Source organism: Pogona vitticeps, chromosome 4 (assembly GCF_051106095.1).
Source record: "Pogona vitticeps strain Pit_001003342236 chromosome 4, PviZW2.1, whole genome shotgun sequence".
NCBI classification, from domain to species: domain Eukaryota; kingdom Metazoa; phylum Chordata; class Lepidosauria; order Squamata; family Agamidae; genus Pogona; species Pogona vitticeps.
The window spans coordinates 60,073,554-60,093,708 of NC_135786.1; the positions used below are offsets into that span (position 1 = coordinate 60,073,554).

Genomic DNA, 20,155 nt, shown 5'->3' on the forward strand with positions numbered 1-20,155 from the left:
TAATTAGAAGTTAAATCCTTATCTTGGAATAATACCTGGAGAGTTTTCTGTATTGCAAAAAGCCTGGAGCCCATTACAATGGCCTTCTGGTACAGTCAATTAGCTTGATTGGTAGAATTGCAATAGAGGAAGAAAGGGCAAGATTTAGCAACAGCATCAATTTGGATGAGTCAGATTACAGAAGGTTGTTGGCCTGAGGCACTAACTGTACCTTGTAACATTATACAGTATATACTGTGTAATCAGCATTTATTCCCCACCCCATGACAAAGTAGAGATTTTCACCTTAGCATTTCACCTATCCTGGCAGCATCTGGTGGAAACAGGTAATTTGACAGCTTCCTTCTACACTCACTGTACTTATCTTTGCATAAAATACATAAGTGTAAATAAAAGTAAACTGATTATTATAAAATAGCACACACATGCGCACACTTTGTGGTCTCTGTGAATCACACATGTGGGTTCTTTCTGTGTCTGCCCAAAACACTCTCAGAACATTCCAGAGCCTAAAAGTCTACTAGATTAGCTCCCTCAGCACCTCCCTTGGGGATGCTAGCCTGAAAAATACAGACAATTCCTGCATCAATACTTTTGCTGTAGTTGACCTCAGAAGCTAAACTTCTGAGTTTTGTGAGGCATCATCAATCCAAACTAATACGTGGCTGTAACCCCTTACTGACCTATGCAACGGTCCGACTATATCTAGACAAATCTGATCCAAGGGTCTGTTGCCTAAAGACATGGGAATAAGAAAAGCCCCAGGGCAAGGTTTACTCTGGGAATATTAGCATTCTGGACACAATGTACAAAGGTTCTGCATCTTTAAGTATCCCTGGCTAATAGAATCTTTGCCTCAGTCTGGTCACCAGGTATCCTGTAATAGGACTAATGCTCATCTGGTAATGTCATTAAGTAAGGTTTGTGCCTCCCACCCTCCCAGGTTTCTGAAGCTTGTGCACCTGTAGGGAAGCTGCAAATGCACTGACCCAGTAGCATTCCTTTACTGGGCACTCTTTGTGTAGATGTCCCTCTTGCCCACAAGTAAAACAAATGGGCTTCTTTGTTCCCTTTTCTGACCATCCTGGATGGGGCAGAGGGTACTTGCCTTGGATGCAATGGGTGGGTAAACTTGTTTGGTCCCTGTGAGATTCCCAAAGTCTGGTCTTTTGGAGTGAGGGCATGGCTGGATGGAAACCAATTTCCTCAAGGAGTTGGAGGGGGTGGAAGGAATTGAGTTCACCCCCCCTCCCGACATTGTTCCTCTCTAGGTACAGAACTCTAGACCTTCCTCTGCCCTCCATTACACTTCTGACAACATCACTGCTTCATCAAGCATGGTTGGCTGATGGCAACCAACCAACCTAATTTCTAGGGGCTTCCTCCCAATTCCACTGGGGAGCTTGATGTTTGAAAGTCGGCTAGTCCTGGAAAGGAGCACAACAGCCTGCCGACAGGGAATTTATTGTTACTGCCATGCTCCTCACATATTTATGTGGATGTGTGAGCCCCTTTGCCACAGTGGTCATTCTCACTAATATTCAACCAAGTTATGAAGCTGCCTTTTGAGCTATTGGCAATATCAAATCTCAAGCTCCCATCATACAAGATTATTTGCTTATTGCTGTAACCTCAGCACAAAGGGCAAGTGGGCTTGCTGCTTTCAGGCACAATCCATTGTATTTACAATTCCACAGGAATAAGGTTACCATCTTCCCAGATATGTCCTTCCTACCTTAGGTATCAGATTTTCCGTAGAGCTCTCACAGTCTACACTTCTAGAACGAGACCCTTCCAAAATCAAACAAGCTGTTCATCAGCTACCAAAGACCTAAAAAGGTGAGCACATTGCATCAAAATGAATAGGCAACACTACTGTTGTGTCATATAAGCTGGCAAAAAGACCAGTCCCAGACTCTCTTAAGGGGACATTCTTCAAGAGTGGTTGCTACTTCCACAGCCTTTCTAAAGGGCATTCAACTAACTTTTGTAAAGCAATAACATGGTTGGAGCACTTGATGTTTGTTAGGCATTACAGGCTGGATGTCAGAGCCAAACTTGATGCTGCCTTTAACAGAGCAGTAGTTTCTTCTGTGTGGCCGTGACCTCCTACCTGCCAGTATGCGAGCTTTTCACTCACCCGCAAATGTGATTCACAGACAACAAAGAAGTAAGACAGGTTGCTTACCTATAATTGTAGTCCTTCAAGTGGTCATCTGTGAATTTACACAATGTATCCATTCTCCCTTCAGTCTGTCACACCAGTTTTTGTTTTTTGGTCAGTGGCAGACTGGCAGAACTAAGGATTTGCTGCAGGGTAATGGGGAGCATGTGCAGTGTGAGGAGCCAGTCAATGGACTTTAGGCTGTGGAATGTTCCAAGGGAGTTTCATTTCATGCTGGTGCAGAAAGAACCCACATTTGTTAATTCACAGAAGACTACTGGAGAAACTACAGTTACAGGTAAGCAACCTGTGCACACACTATAGGAATATCTGGTATGTGCATATGTCTGTATATATACCTTTGTACAGCAGGTATGGAGAATAGCAAATGAATATAGGATTACTGAATATAGGAATATTGAGTTATATTAATATTGTTGTTTTTTATACTGTTATTATTTTATGGATTGTTGTTAGCCACCCAGAGTAAACTTTGGTCTAGATGGGCGGGGTATGAATGAATGAATGAATGAATGAATGAATGAATGAATGAATAAATAAATAAATAAATAAATAAATAAATAAATAAATAAATAAATAAATAAATATTCAAGGATAAATGTGACTTGCATACAAAAACACCATACAAATGTGTTTTTGTATTGTGGCTGCAATACAAAACCACCTTGAGATATAAACGTGTAGGAAACAGTATCGCTACATACAGAGTACCATAATATAATTGTTAAGGCTTTCAGTATGTTATATATACTAAATTAAAGTAGCACAAGTAGTACCAAGCTTAGGTCACTCATATTCAAAGTGCAGCTATAGATCCCAGGAGAAAATAGAAGGTTTGAGTCAACTTGCTAGAGTCAACCTGTTAAATCAGTGGGATTTGCACAATTGTTAACTTACCGTTAAGCTTCTGATTTACTGGGTCTACTTTAGCTGAGACTAGCAATTGGATTTAGGCTGAAATATTATTATATAAATTGTGTCGTGATGTATGTATCCTTAGCCCTCATTCTGTTTTGAAATGTTGACTGCACCAATCCATTATTGGGTCGAACGTACTTTAGGAAAGTCAAATAAGTAAAATACATGATAGAAGTTATTAATCATGGCACCATTTGCACGTAAAAAATACTTTCCCTTTTCCAATAAAATATAATTCTAACAGTTGCACAGGTGTAACAATCAATATTCATGAGTTGTGACTTTTTGCTAAGAACAGCAGCAAATCATCTTTCAGAGCTTGTGGCCTTGGATGTGCTACCTGAGCAGCTTGTGCGCAAAACGTTGTACCATTAGTCACAATAATAGTTCTAACAATAGCATGGAGAATATTTTTAAAATGTTTTTAAAGTTAAAAAGATAAAGTGAGCTTTGTAAACCTTAGCCATATTGTTTATCATTTATGCTGATGTTAAGGAGAGTGAATAATAAACAGAATATTCCCTACCCTCAATTTTGTGGAGAGAAGCAGGGGAAGGCCTTACTGGTGGTTGGCCTCTTCAGCAAATAGCAAAGATATTTACAAGCATTCTTTGATTCATTGTGCATTCTTTGTGTTGGGGTTACAGGAAGAAACACTCTTCTAATTCATTTGGCTGCAAATCTTCAAGATTAAAATCAAAGCTTTGAATTGGACCCATAATTTACTAGCATCATATCCTATACAATACGTATGGTCATGTGACCATATTGTTCCGTCCCACTTAGCGTCTGACAGTTCTGTTTCATATTAACTGAAATTTCTGAGATACTTTCAATAGTACCTTCACATTTAACACTTGGAATTTTCCAGTTGGGAGGCTGATTTTCGTTGGATTAGCAGTTGTAAGGTTATCTCTGTTCTAAGGGTATTAAGTGTTGGTGTCATGACTGACATAGCCTGAGCAAATATCAGGCAGTCTGACCAATAGGGTTCCTGTGCAATAATAGATTCAGTTGTATCTCATAGTATGAATAAAAGCTGCCAGGCTGATAACTCTGGAATGGGCTACCTTGATAATCAATGTGGCTTTCCTTGATGAACAGGCTCCCAGTTACAATTACTGTACCCAATCCTATAACCCAAGAATAGTTAGCAAACTGCATTAGGAGACATCTATTACACCCATCCAGAAAAAACTAAAATTGGCAACAGACTGTTGTAATAACAATAGGCCTGTCATCAATGTACTGTTCATGAGCAAGCTATTGGAAAGGGCAGTGACTGATCCATTGCAGGCACTCCTGGAGGAAACCGATGCCCTCAAATCTATTTCCATCCGGGTTTAGGCCGTGACATGGCATGGAGACAGAATTGGTCACCCTGCATGATGACCTTCTTGAGGAAGGCTGACAGAGGCAAGGTGTCCCTGCTGGTTCTTCTCAGTCTCTCAGCAGCCTTTGATACCGTTGACCACAGTATCCTCCTGGGGAGGCTCTTGGAGTTAGGGATCAGCAGCCTTGCTCTGTTCTGACTCCAGTGCTTCCTCGAGGACCATTCCCAGATCATTTTCACCCCTTGGATTCTTAATTGAGGAGTCCCTCAGGGGTTGATCATCTCCCCAGAGACCACAAACCCATCTAGACCTTGGAAGGTTACACCAACTCCTGGGTCCCACGCCAAAATATTTTCCTTTTTTCATTTATTTTTTAAATGGTGGAAATCCTCACTTTCTAGCATTTAAGAAATAAGTAGGTGGAGGTGTGGGGGGCATTAAAATATAGTAAATTTTTTCCTCAAAACGTTTCAAAGGGCCCATGGTGCTGTGGTTAAACTGCAGTACTGCAGTCAAACCTCTGCTCACAACCTGATTTTGATCCCAATGGATTCAGGTAGCTTCCTCAAGGTTGACTCAGCCTCTCATCCTTCTAAAGTTGGTAAAATGAGTACCCAGCTCACTGTGAGGCAATGTGTAGCCTGCATAATTAAACTGTAAACTGCCCAGAGAGTCCTCTACCACTGTGGGGCAGTATATAAGTGGAGACAACAACAACAACATTAGCAAAGACTCTGAGACACATTACTGCAGAAGTATCACAAAGCAGAACAATAATTTTCCATGGCCATCTGCTGCCATTCAGTCATCACTTCAGTAAAGGGTATTTTAAAGAGGCAGTAATCAGACTGCTCCTGAATAAACACAGCCTAGTCCCCAAAATGAAAACCATCTAGGGAAGTTGCCAGTATCCCTCTCTGCTTCCTGGGTAAGGTTCACAAACAGGTTTTTGGACAAAACAATTTTTTAAAATACCATTCAGTCTGGTTTGGGTCTCTCTGAAAAAAGGATTACAACCACCTAAATTGAATTAGACAGCTTCTACCTCTTCCATATAATAGGCTGGGAACAGTGAGAGTCTAGCATGGTCAAATGAACATGACCAAACACCTTGTCTACACCTTTAAAGCCTGCGCAAAAAAGATCAAATCAAGTGCTCAAATAGCACAAGACAAATCAGTACTGTAGTGTTGTAGAATAGTCAGAACAATTCAGACATATTTTAATGTAACTAAGTAGTAATGGGTATACATTTAGGTAAATCAATGTAAATTATGCAGTCAGTTAATGTTAATCTCAGGCTGTTCTCTTTGACTTGGAGACTACATGTCATGAGCTGTCTATTTTCTGTATTCCAGGAATATTTACTCTGAATGTGCTTTGCACTTCTTCCATCTAGGTCTATACATATCCCTTCAAACATATTTAAGCATTTCCACAGAACTAATTATGTGCATAAATACCTGTTAAAGTATATCAGGCCAAAAACAAAGAAAACATAAAAAATAAAGAAGGCAAAAATGTTGTGGCACCTTGAAGGCTAACTGCTATATTTTAATGTGAGCTTTAGTGGAAAAGTCTGAAGAAGTAGAATTGTCCTTGAAAGTGCACATTAAAATACTGTATAGCAGTTAGTCTTTAAGGTGCCACAGTATTGTTGTTTTTCTGTTGTTGTTTTTATTTTTATTTTGTTTTTATCCTGAAATACTGGCAATGCATGTTATCGTTGCAAGTGAGAAGGTGATTCAAATGCATTGCCAGTATTACTCCATGAATATGTCTTCATTATTTTCTTTTTCCTCTTCTTTTTAATTAAGTGCTAAGCTCAATTAGGTTGCTTTAAAAAACCTGACTGTATGGAAACATTTTTTGAATCTTGTGTTGAACTTCCCCATTCAAATGGCATTTCTTCACATTTCTTCCTTTCTCTAGTCTCAGAGGAGATTGTAGAGTCAGCAAGAAGACATAATGCTCACAATTCCCGTTAACTTTTTATTGAAAAGGGCAATCCTGCACCATGATTTCAACTAGCATGTAATTATTGGGGACTGGCATCACCAGGAGTTCCTTTACTTTCTAACTTCCCAGTGTGCGTTTTTATAATGGGAACAGCAGGTACACAATGAGCTTTTTCATAGCCAAGCAAAGCAGAATAAGCCTTACAGAAATCCTCATGTGCTTCATTGTGAAAGACTTTGTGAGGCTGCACAAGCTACTTCATTGATTATTCTGTATTATAAAACAAGTTTTATTCTGTCCAGTAGCTAATTAACTCAGTTCTGCAAGTGGATTTCATACTTCCCCAAATCAGGATCCAACTCAAGAACATTGGCAGGCATTCCAAAGTTCCAAGGTGGACATGTAGGCCCAGCTCTTAGAATCATTAGGTATATTAACATTTTGAGGAAGACTTCAAGGCTGATAGTGACGGGGTACTCACTAAAAATGATGGGGTACTCACTAAAAGATAAAGTTTTTTTAAATTAGTGTATTATAAAACCTTCATGAGATGTGTTCAAACAGGAAAGTCACCTTCCTTTTTAAGCCTTAAATGCAAAACTATCCAGAGAGGAAAAGAACATGTGAGTTGTTAGCCGTAAGAGGAATAGGCTTGAAACGGTGTTATATTCTTGTTTGGTTTTTTGTAGATCCTGGGACTCTTAACTTGGAATGTTATATTATTCATTGTCTTTCACCTTAAACAGCATACAGATATTGCCTTCATCTCACAATGCGATTTATTTTCTTGCAGATAAACCAAGCTTCATAAAAACCCCTGAAGATCAGATTGGGATTTCTGGAGGAGTGGCCTCCTTTGTATGCCAAGCAACAGGAGAACCAAAGCCACGCATCACATGGATGAAAAAAGGAAAGAAAGTCAGCTCCCAGCGATTTGAAGTAAGTAGACGATGCATACATTATAATTATGTAGCCATGCCTATAGGGTGAAGGCTGCTGAGGGTTATCAACTCTGTGAACTGGAAAGAATAGTTTCTATTCAGATAAGTGAGTAGTGAAGTGAGAGAAAGTATTGTTTCATACAGCACACAATAAAACTATGGAATTCTGCGAAGTATCAAATGTGGCATTGGCCATCAACCTGGACATGTTTGACAGAGGATTAGATAGATTAATGGAGAATATAGTTGGCAGTGGTCACTGGTTATAGTGCATATTTTCTCCAGGATCAGACATATTGTACTTCTAAATACCAGCTGCTGAGGAGTGCAACTAAGAGGGTGCTGTTGTGCTCATGTTCTTCTTGTGGCTTCCCATAGACCTCTGGTGGCCTACTGGAAGAACATAATACTGGACTATACAGTATAGGCCTTTAGTCTCAATCATGTTCTTACAATACTTAGGCTAACTAAAGTATCAGGCTAAAGCTTCTGCAGGGTGTGATGGGGTTATTCTCTTTCAGGAGAATTAAATGTCTCCTGAGACCTAAATGTATCTCCTCAAATTTTACCAGTTTTCTTCTGGAATCTTTATAGTATAATAAAGGAAAACATATTAATGTAATGTAATAAATCTGAATGGTATTTCTTGTCCTCATTCTTCTTTTTCTAAATTGAATTTAGATGAGTCTGGAATTAATTTGGTCTTGTGCCTGATGATTTACAGTCATTGCTATTAAGGAACATTTTGTAGATAACTTCGTGGTAGCCTATCAAGTTTTCTCTTTGCTCTATGGGGTGGTATTTCTAATATTTTCTAACATTTGACCAGAGGTAGATAAAATGTTAGAAAATATTAGAAATACCATCTACCACCACCCAGTTCACCTCCCTGGTTTATTCCAGAAACCTCCATGGTTTGCAATACTTTATTTTAAGGTATTTTTGTAGGAATGTGGGTGGCAGCTTCAAGACCATCAGTGGCTACCAACTCCTGGCTTAGGGGAATGGAAAGATAATGACCCAATATGTACAGTATGTCACATTCAAGCCAAGGTTGGCTTTTATATGCCAGACTTAATGGCTTTTGGGCACTTCATCTTTTCCATTAAAATTAACTTTACTCTCTTCCTAGCTTGAGTAAGCAATATCTAGCAGTGGTAACCAAATGAAGCAAGTTATTGTTTGTACAAACCTTGTTTTCACTGTAAGATAAAATGAAACCTCAGTTTAAATCATATTTCCATGAAATTTGCTGATACCAAGTAAATTGGGCGATAGCAAATTGTGGGATATTCACTTGAGAAAGAGAAAGGAGATAGCATGCAGTCTTAAAACATAGCGCTAATGAACAGATAACATCTAATGGCAAAATGTACAGTTAAATTTATGAGCATACTACTGTTGTGCTTATGCTGATTTAACACTTGTAAAGGGTTTTATCCTAAGAAATGCTTTAGTTTTGAATAAAGCCATATATCTTTAATGTGGCTTTATTGCAGGAAATACTATTTTTATATCCAGATTTCAGCAAGTTTAAAAACGTGTTAAATATGTATTGATTTTATTAATATGGCAGTGAGTTAATTCCAACTTTAGATGATTAACCATGGTTACTGTTGACAAGGATTAACTGTTGATCAGGGTGGCAAACAAAGGTTCGAAGCTTCATTTTCAAAACCTGAGGTAGGGGCAAATTGTGAGATGGTTATGTAACACTAACATCCTGGTTGGCCTTAATATTTCTTAATATTAAGGACTGTGTTTGTGAAACCCTCATATTTGATTAACAAGACTGTAAAATTATTAGGCAAATACAAAGTAAAAAATAAAGAAGACAAAAACATTGTAGCACCTCAAAGACTACTATATTTTAATGTAAGCTTTCGTGGAGAAGTCCACTTCCTCCTCTGATGTCTGAGGAAGCAGACTTGTCAATGAAAGCTCACATTAAGTTACTGTATAGCAGTTAGTCTTTAAAGGACCATGACATTTTTGTCTTCTTTATTTGTTATTTTTAATGTTGGTTTTGCCTGACTTCCTAGCGCAGACTAACATGGCTACTACTTCTAAAACTCAGACAGTAAGGATTTGCATTGGAGAATGAAGGGCTAGGAGGATGTCCTCTTGTTTGCATCCTTTTCCAGTTTCACAGGCATAGTTAAAAACTGGGAACACTCCATGTGTACAGAATCCGTGCTCTTCTGTGGATTGATGTTTGCAAGCAGTTGGTAACAAACTTATTCTTTTTCTTCTTCTTGCAAAGGTTATTGAATTTGATGATGGTTCTGGATCAGTGCTACGTATTCAGCCTCTTCGTGTCCTTCGGGATGAAGCAATCTATGAATGCATGGCTACCAATAGTATTGGGGAGATAAACACAAGTGCCAAACTGACAGTGTTGGAAGGTAGGAGGGAGACTGTTTTGGCTACTGTGATATGAGTAATACTACATGCTGTTGTTTGTTGCTCATGTTGAAAAGGCTGGACTTTAAAAAATGCTGTTGGTTATGCTCCCTCTTTTTCATTATATATTGTTTTCATAAAAGGAACAATATTTTACGCATTTTTTTAAATATAAAATCTCATTTAATATTTTTTGCTAATAGTATTTTAGGAGCCTTGTGGCACAGTGGTTAAATTGCAGTACTCCATTTAAGACTCTGCTCATGACCTGAGTTCTATCCTGACAAGCTTAGGTAGCCAGCTCAGGGTTGACTCAGCCTTCCATCTTTCTGTGGTTAGTAAATTAAGGACCCAGTCCACTGATGGGGGAGGGACAGGGGGCAATATGTAGCCTGAATAATTAAATTGTAAACCACCCAGAGAGTGCTTTAAGCACCATGTTAAGACCATATTAGCAGCACAATTTTCTTTTTCTTTTAAGTAAGCAAGCATACATAGAGGAGCTCAGAATGTTAAGGCAAAGGTGAACTGATTGTTTGGAATATCAGTTCCAAATACTACATGTTCGGAGTAAGATTTGTGTTTCAATATTGTATGTATAAGTGGAAATACATAAGGCTGTGCAGTGCAATGATTTTTAAATAGCTCTACGTTTTCCCTATATGGAGGATAGGCAAAATGCCACATTATGCCCATCTGTACCTTCTGCAACCCTCCCTTTTTACCCAGAAATATTGTAGTGTGTCAAGGGCGTGAGGGGAACTTCACCACATTTTAGGCACACGGGTGTTTTAGGCACAAAGGCTGCTTTGCAGAAATTAGAAGTGACTTCTGCATCCAGCAGTTACCCAAAACCAGACCAGGAACCCTGGAGAGCAGCTTGTTTTTCTGCAGCTTATTGCCATAGCCTCCAGGTAGCCACTTCTTCAGTTGCAATCACTTGTAGCTTAAACGGCTGCCCAGCTTTCATCACTCCTGAGGAAAAAATTGCTGCCACCATGACTTTATTGCTCCAGGACTTGCTGTTGTTGATCTTTATGTTCAAAATGAGCCTTTTTCTGAGTTAGTGCTTATATGGGCTGCAGAACACATGCTGTCTCCAGAATCTCAAAAGGTCCACAGTTCACTGAGCTGCTGCTTTTGCGGTGTGGCATTAATGTGATTATAGTGTTGAGAAGCTTGGTTGGGAACTGAATAATTTAACTAACCTAGGGTGTTCTTTCGAGCTGGACTTGCTCTGCAGAGCCATATATTCTGCTGGAATTTACCTTTCACCCCGGGTTCTATCACGGTAGGAAAACCCTCCACTGTCTTTCCCCATATCTGATCCTCTTTGAAATCATAATGCAAATGCCTTTCCTTTATGCAGAATCAAAGCACATACATCTGTCAAGCTAGTCATTTTCTTTTGGATTGTGAATGATCCCACGGGGCTTACTGCACAACAAGGAGGACCTACCCGATTCCTTTTTCTGCTTTGAATTCCCCAGTTTCCTCTAGAAGGAGGGCCTTTAGATTCTGGCATCTTAAAATCCCAAGCAGCTGCTGGAATCAACTGGTTCAGAAGCTGACCAACAAGTACCCATACTGTTGTAGTGGGCCCTTCCTTCTCTGGTTTCCGACAGAGTGGTGTTGCCTCTTCCAAATCCCATTCGAAGTGCCAAATTCTTTCAGTCCTGAGACCGGCCTTCGTTCCCCATACTTGCTTGATTAACAGCTTCGGGGCAAGAGTACAGAATAGGATATGACAAATAATTTCAAATTTTCTCACCCTCAACTGCATTCCAAAAATACAATCAACTGCTATAAGTGTTTTGGTTTTTTTTTTTGTTTTTTTTTTTGTTTTTGTTTTTGTTTTGTTTTTTTTGCTCCTGCACAAGAACAAAATGGCCAGTGCTTTTGGATGTGTATGAAAGTTAGTCAGAAAGAAAAAAGAAAATAAGCTTGTGTTTTGCACCAGAAACCTTGTATTATTTGTTCAAACGTTGTCTTTGCAAAACAAACAAGCAAACAAATAAACAAAAAGCAGCTGATTTTTCAGAAAGATGTCCCAAGCTGTGAAAAATATACAAAACCTGTTGTAATCAAACCCAATGGAGAGAAAATGTTTTAAACCTTTTGTTCTTATGCATGAGATAAAATGAGCAAAGCTTTACATCCAAGTTACAGAATCAGAATAATAAAAGCTTATAATCCTTCAGTCAATGGGAACACTGATTTAGCAATAGACAAACCTTTGTGGGACAAAATTCCATGGTGTCCTCAAATGTCCAGACCTGATGAGAAATTAAGTTAGTAGATCTGTCTTGCTTGAATTTGATGATGAATTTGTTCATACTAAATGGGATAGGGCACTTCCATGTAGTGAAATATACAACAGCATAGAATTATTAGCAAAGATAAGACACCTAGGTATACAACATTGTTTGATGGTTGGCTTACCTTCACCACATTAGAAACAGAACTCATGATTGATTGGTGACAGTACCATCTAAACTCCTTAAATCTACCTTCCACACATCTACTGCACACCCAAGCACATGGGGGGAAAAAAACCACAAATATTCCTAGCTCCCTTGCAGTTTTCACCCTGTTGGCAAGAGCCCAGCAAGACTTGGGATAAATTGAAACCTCCAGTGGCAGAGCTTTTCATCCTCAGGGATCCTCCCCCTTAAGATTGTTCTCTTGGCACAAGGTAATAAAGGGCGGTGTATAGGGTGGAAAGAATAGATTAAACGTCTGCTTTTCTTGCCTTTCTTCCTTTGTTTTGCTGATACCCTGCTATTTTGATAGTATTTAGCTAATGATTTCAAAGGTGGTCTGGAGATAACTTGGATAGGCTGTTCTCTCATAATCAGTTTTAATTTGCTTTATTTGTCTGAAATAGAAACATTTGTTTTAAAACAAAGTATGAAGTAGATATCTTGTTTTATATAACAAGTTTTAATTTAAATGTTTTATTTGTTAATTTAAGAGTCCATGAGGAGGTTTTATGTTATACAACTTCCATGAGAAAGTTTTATGTTATACAAGTTTCATAGTTGCCAGAGTGGGCAACTATGTAACTATGAATATTTTTAGCTTTTAACCTGCCATTAAAAATAATGGGGGTTTACAGACTGCCCCCTCTCCTGGCATCCTCTAAACTGCTACTTAATATATTTTAAGGAATAGTAAAGACTTAACTTCATCTTGAAAAATTTCATCTCCCCAGCTGAAATGTCTACCTGTAGAGCAAGGATCTCCTGAGAAATTTTGTAAAAGGAGATTTGTTTGTAGGCAAATCTTTTGCAGCATACTACTTAACTTAATGATACATAGCAGAACTATGTGTAGGGTTTGCTGTCATCAGGAACAAGTACACTTCTTTGTACAAATGATTACCAAATTCTATGGGTCATGTTATCAAAGATTTTGTGTGTCTCTATATTCTATCCTAATAATAGCTTCTTGTCCTCAATAGAGTTTATGCATCAGAACAATCAGGTGTTGAGGCCCACCCATTTCTTTCAGAGCAACCCATAGTTTCTCATGATCCACATAGTCAAAGGCTTTGCTGAAGTATGTAAGTTTTATTTTCATAGGAACTTTGTACCTTTAAGCATGTGCATGTGGTTGAGGCTGAGAAAGTTAAGACTTGAAGACACCAAATGAGCTTTTAAAACTGTTTCTGCAGCAGTGGAGTGGCAGGCTTTGGTAGACACCTTGGGTATAATAGGATTGGTTAATCATTTCAGTTGCCCACGTTTTTGTAATGCAGTCTTGTCATGAAAGTGTAGGCAAGGGTACAAAAATTGATACAGTGTGAGTCCCTCTCTTATTGCTCCAGGGTTGAATGTCAAGGATCTCTGGGTTGTCTACTTCCCATGTGAACAGCTGAAATGTTGAAGTATATTTTCTTCCAGAAAGTATCTAGCTTTTGGCAAACTATTGTCCTTCATACACATTATCATAAATATTTGCTGCAAAAATATTCTGTTTCCCCCCTCCCACTTAGGACACTGCATTAAAGTCAGAAGTTCACATCCAGAGCTTCATTGACTTCAGTAGTATTCTTTCAACAGCCTTAATGCAGGTCGTTAATTTACATTTCTGCCATTAATTGTGGTGTTCATTTTGCTTTCCATTGCATTCCATTTAGGATATATTTAAGATGGAAAGAGGAGCCAATAATCCAGAAACAAGCAAATTTTCTTCAGTAGTTACTTTCCTATGCTACCATTCATTCTCAACCTTCCTCTTCCCCACTCCAGATTCTGTTGGTGAACCGAGCTGCATACACTTAGTATAATTGAAAATTATTTCTTCTGTTGATAGCAGGAGAGGTAGACATGCAAACACTTCTCCTCTTTTTCTCCTGGGCAGCTGATAAATTGAATAATGCATGAGTCATATTGAACATTTCTGTCTTTTTCAATTATGACCTGCAGCAGCATAGAAATACTCTTGCATGCCTAGCAGAGGAAGGGTTTGAGGAAAGCGAGCAAAAAGGGACTAGAATCAATAAAGTGGTGCACATGCATTCACAAGGAAAGCTTCAGGGACAGTTAGTGGGCACTTGGTGTCACAAATTAATAAATACGTGATTGAGCTATATAACTGGGGATTACACTGTGCATTATAGAAACTTTTAAATGAGGAGATTAAACAGTATGTAAGGAAACAAGGGTGCTACAGCATTTTCTACACTGCACCAAATGGAGTAGTGACTTGTTATATCCTTCTTTTTATAAAAGCACAATATCTCTGTTGGGCATGATAGAGGCCAGAATGGATCAGCAACCAGTACCCTTTTGTATAATGTGCATTCTTTCTCTGCTTATCTCCTGCTGGGATAGGATCCAATAGCAACACTGGCAAGAAAAGGAAACAAGCCCTTTTCCTCCTAGCTTCTGGAAAGTACATATTTCTTTTACAATCTTGATTTTTTTTTGTAAGGGCATTAGTAGTCATGAACAAAGACTCTGGCAATTTGAACTTCAATGCAATGTGGGTAGCCTTTAGTCCCTCAATAGCCTCAAGCACATTGTGTCATGTCAAGACAATACATAGTTGATATATATATATATAACTTAATTCTCCTTGTTTTAAGCTATCTTAATGAGAGGAACAATATAGTCTCTCTTTTTTCATCTGTGCTATATTTGCATAGCTGCCTCCAGCCTTGGCTCCATAATTCTGTACCAGCTGAGCAGTGGTTCCCCCAGTGATTTACAAAAAAAATGTATTTACGTGTGCCAGCTCCTTTGTTAAAATGTGAAGTAGCGTGGTCTTGAAGCTGTTCTTGGAACAGCTTAGATTCTAGTTAAGTCTGCCAGTTGACTGCCTAGGAGGATATTGCAAACTTAAAGCAGAATAAGGAGGTGGAGTGTTTTTGTTGTGTTTAGCCTTCAAATCTAACAAGGGTACAGTGTGGAGGATAAGGAAGAGGAGGGCACCTTCTGCCTTTCCAGGGGCTCACTGATTACTGAACCTTGTCATGAGTTTAATTTCTATCACCATCTGCTGGCTCCATCCCAGTTCCTGGAGTTACCCAGTTTGAAATGCAGTAAATGATAAATCATTTAACAGTTACAAATGATTTCTGCAGAGAGCTGGGTCTCCCAAGGCCTAAGACAATATGTCATTTGGAAATGCTCATCTAATACTGGGCTCACCATTTCAACAGTAAACAAAGGTTAACTGTGTTTAATCCTTATTTATGCTTAGTTAGCTATGAAAGACTCACCAAGAATAGGAGAGTCTGGCTGATGTTTATCTAATTTTCTTTTTTATGTATTTGCCAGAAAAGGAGTCTTTGTTATAAAGATCAGGGTTAATTAAGGGAAGAGAGGTTTATATCTGAATTCTATCTGTAAGTAAAAATGAGTGAATTAACATTACACATAATTTTATATCCTGTTTCCCTGAAAATAAGACCTAACCTGAATATAAGCCCTAGTGTGGTTTTTCAGGATGTTCACAATATATTCCATACCCCCCAAATAAGCCCCAGTTAAGTGAAACCCCGCCCTTCACCATCTTCAACCAGAAGAAGATGACATGACTGTATTTGAATAAATGTAGACTGTTGTACATGAAAAAAAAACATCCCCTGAAAATAAACCCTAATGCATTTTTGGAGCAAAAATTAATATAAGACCCTGTCTTATTTTTGGGAAAACATGGTAGTAAGATGGAAATAAATGTAAATTAACATTACACATAATTTTACATTAAGATGGAAATGAATGTCACATTTCTACAGGGGAGAGAATGTTCATATTTCATATTCTTATATGTTATGCAGGCAACCTAGAAATCAGCTGAATACAGCCTACAGGTGTTCTTAGTTTACATTTCTGTTTAAATCTTCACATGTAACCTTTCTAACATGAAAACTAATCCCATCTTCAGAAAAAGTAATGTGTGAAATATCCTGTAGCTTAGGTATATTTTGACTTCCAGTGATACCTAAGCACTTCCAAGTACTGTAGAGCCAAATGTTTTCTCTTTCAGGTGTTTGACTTAAAGTATGTACAATATGTTTTTGATCTTGGTATGTATGCTCTATATTCATTCCAGATTCACATTTCTATTTAATGATGACATGGGTTTCTAAAGATGAAAACAATAGAATCTGGGCATCTTTCCCAACTGGAGAAAGCTTAGGGTTATCTGTTTCTTCTGCAGAAAGTAGTGTCAACTGTTTTATAGAACTTACTGACTTGTACTTTCTATGTTTTATCACTGTTCAAAGAACTAACTAATAAAGCAGGACCATATAATGTATCTACAATGCCCAGTTCCATCAAGTGGATTGCTATACCACTGGTGTTATCAAGCAGGAAATACTACCTCTGGAAAGTTTTAAATAACATCTTAGAAAACTAATACTCAGTGAAGCTCCTGATGTCAGAACCTTTACTGGAAGAGGGAAAATCCCTCTGGCTTCTAAGTCTTGACACTCTTTTATTTAGAACATACCTCACTTTGATCAGATCTTCTAATCCACAGCACATGTAGGACTTGGTATGATTTGGCTTCAGGATGCCATTAGTTGCACAATGAAGCCTCAGGTAAAGGATAAGCTTGCAAATAAAAAAAGAGCCAGGATATTGTTGGATTCTTGTACTGATGGAAGAAGCCCATCTGTAGGTATTGGTGCAGACTATTTTCTCCCTACGTACAAAATCCCCACAGTTAGTTCTCCTTCTTTCCTTCTTTCTCAGTTTCCTGGACCTGATATTGAGGATGTGATGGACCTATGTAGGGATAGGAAATTCAACACCTTCAGGGTATTCTGATAGGCTGCTTCTGTCAATATAAGGACCCAGTCAGATTCTTGTCAATGTTTTTAATGCTTTGGGGGAAAGATGCTCATTTTAGTCAACTCAATGATTCATAGGGCCCCTTCAAGTTCTGTAGTTCTAAGGTGGTAGTGATGAGTGAGACCACTTGTAATCCAGTATTGTCAATTACTGCAGATTGGCAGATTTCATAAAAGGTATCATAAATCCTAGTCCCTCATTTTGACTATTGTCCCACACTGGTTCTGTACTTCAGCCGGGACCACATGTGACAAAAGAATTTGAGGGGGATGTAGAAACTGGCAACCATTGGCTAGTGACAGACCAAACCATGTGAATCTGCATAGCAACCAACGGTTGATTTGTTCTCCCAGAACCAAGGGCTTGTATGCACAAAGTGAAAATACACTACTTTAGAAAATATTATTAGAAAATAAATCTAAATTATCTACCATTTGCTAAAATATGCTGTTTGAAATAATCTCCTTCATAGCACTGTCTGAGCCTTGTGACATCTTCTCACATGAAGTTGTACTTTGCTCTCTCTGATTAACTATATAGTGTGTCAGTAACATTGTGACCATTTTGTGCTGTATTGAAAGAATTTCTGATAGATGACATTTTCCCAGAAAAGGCAGAGTGTCTTTACTACAGAAAGCACCACCTTAGAAAATCTGGGGTGGTTTAAGTATTCTTGCTATATACTTACCCTACTTCCTCTGCACTATCCAAGCAGTATGCCAGTAATGAATTAAGGGCTTCATGTGGCCCATAAGTCTGGGTTTTTTTTTTCCAGTCTCTAATCTTCCAACCCCCCCCCGAACCCCTCTTGTTCAAAAAAAAAAAAAGATGAATTGCTGCGCCTGGAAGCCTCAAGGAGCAGCAATTCATGTTCTAAAAAGGTTGCAAATATGCACACCCTTGCAACCATTTAACACCAGCTACTACTACAAAAACACACACAGAAACACAGATTTTGCTAGTTTTCAGGTCCCAGACGTTTCTGGGTACAAGAAATTTGCCACAGACCTATCAAAAATACCACATCCTTGTAGTATGCTATTATCTCTGCAGCTGCAGGACAGTTTCTGCACAGGACTTTGTTTCACTCTGTCTTCCCCATTAGAAGAATTTTTCATGCAAACAGTTCTCCTGCTTCAACTGAAAGGCACAGGAGGCATAGATATGGTGCTTGTTCTAAAGGACTGCTCTTGACACACATATTTACAGTTAGACTTCCTTATCATAGCCTGCAGCAATCCAAATTTTATTTTCAGGTGAATTTAATAGAATTCTATTTGTTTGTTTTTTTAAATACAACTACAAAATGAATGTCTGTGCCATTGTGCATGAAAGATTCCCTGTGGAAATACTGGGTAATTCATTGATGTTGTTCATGAAATCTTATCTACAAACTGAACAGTTGCAGTTAAGCAAGTGTGCTGCACAACTGGTGATGGATTCTTAAAGTCAGACAAAGTTATTAATTACATTGAGCCATTAAATGTTGGCAGTCTGTTGACAGCCTGTACAAGAGCAGGTGAATGTAATCAACGTACTGTACTGTAAATCCAAACAACGAACAAGACTTGATATTATTGACTTCAAGCATGCTGATATATTCCAAAATGCCCAATCTGGTGAAATGAAAAGCATTTGACCAAACAACATGTGTGTGTGTAACTGAAATGAAGACCACAAATGCCTTTCAGTCATCTGAATATTTACTCAGAAATAAATTCCTGAAGGGTATAAGGGGTTGTAGATATGTTCATGCTTGTTTTTTAAGTGTTGCATTTCCACCAGGAAGCATAATTCTAGGAACTACCTAAATGGTAATGTCTTGGTCTCTGTCTTTGTAATTGTGTTGTGTTTTGAAGTGTTATATTCATGTACAAGGATTTTAGAAGGGTCAGAATGATGTTTGCATGGTCGTTTTTCCACCAGCAAATGAACCTCAAGAAATCAGTTTACAAAAGCTCCAGAAAGCACTGTATACTAATACAAGTCAGTGGTTGTTGGGGTTTCTATTTAACTAGCAGCCCAAACGCTTTGAAATAAGTGACTTTTTTATGTATGCTTACCACAAAGCATGTTCTGTTGAAGCCTTCTCCCTATGTATTACAAAAATGGCTGGAACAGAATTGGCTGGAGCACTTTAGTATCTCGTTTTCGTTTAGTCGTTTAGTCGTGTCCGACTCTTCGTGACCCCATGGACCAGAGCACGCCGGGCCCTCCTATCTTCCACTGCCTCTTGGAGTTGTGTCAAATTCATGTTGGTTGCTTCGCAGACACTGTCCAGCCATCTCATCCTCGGTCGTCCCCTTCTCCTCTTGCCATCACACTTTTCTAACATCAAGGTTTTTTCCAAGGAGTCTTTTTTTCTCATGAGATGGCCAAAGTACTGGAGCCTCAGCTTCAGGATCTGTCCTTCCAGTGAGCACTCAGAGTTGATTTCCTTTAGAATTGATAGGTTTGTTCTCCTTGCAGTCCAAGGGATTCTCAAGAGCCTCCTCCAGCACCACAATTCAAAGGCATCAATTCTTCGGCGGTCAGCTTTCTTTATGGTCCAGCTCTCACTTCCATACATCACGACAGGAAAAACCATAGCTTTGACTATTCGGACTTTTGTTGGCAAGGTGATGTCTCTGCTTTTTAAGATGCTGTCAAGATTTGTCATCGCTTTCCTCCCAAGAAGCAGGCGTCTTTTAATTTCGTGGGTGCTGTCTCCATCTGCAGTGATCATGGAGCCCAGAAGAATAAAATCTGTCACTGCCTCCATGTCTTCCCCTTCTATTTGCCAGGAGGTGATGGGACTAGCGGCCATGATCTTAGTTTTTTTGATGTTGAGTTTCAGACCGTTTTTTGCACTCTCGTCTTTCACCCTCATTACAAGGTTCTTTAATTCCTCCTCACTTTCTGCCATCACTTTAGTATCTCACCCTCTATTTAATCAAATACTGTAGTTAGTTGAGCTACAGATAAATCTTATATAGGCACTTGTTTTGGCAAAACCCCAGTGAGAAACACTATTAGGAAGACATGCATTGTACTGGGCAGGAGAAACACCTGCCAAAATAGTTCCTTTTTATGCAATTAAGACTCCAGTCTCTGAGCAAAAACGGG

The 20,155-nt window shown here is 38.7% G+C and overlaps 1 protein-coding gene across 21 annotated transcripts in view; it reads left to right on the forward strand.

Annotated features, from left to right (window-relative positions):
* Positions 1-20,155, forward strand: part of PTPRF (protein tyrosine phosphatase receptor type F) — a 653,187-nt gene that overhangs the window by 345,706 nt on the left and 287,326 nt on the right. For all 21 annotated transcript variants that reach the window (XM_078392786.1, XM_078392790.1, XM_078392795.1 and 18 more), the window contains 2 exons: positions 7,190-7,335; positions 9,601-9,742. In XM_078392786.1, coding sequence (XP_078248912.1) covers positions 7,190-7,335; positions 9,601-9,742 — 288 coding nt within the window. The remainder of the gene's footprint in view (positions 1-7,189; positions 7,336-9,600; positions 9,743-20,155) is intronic.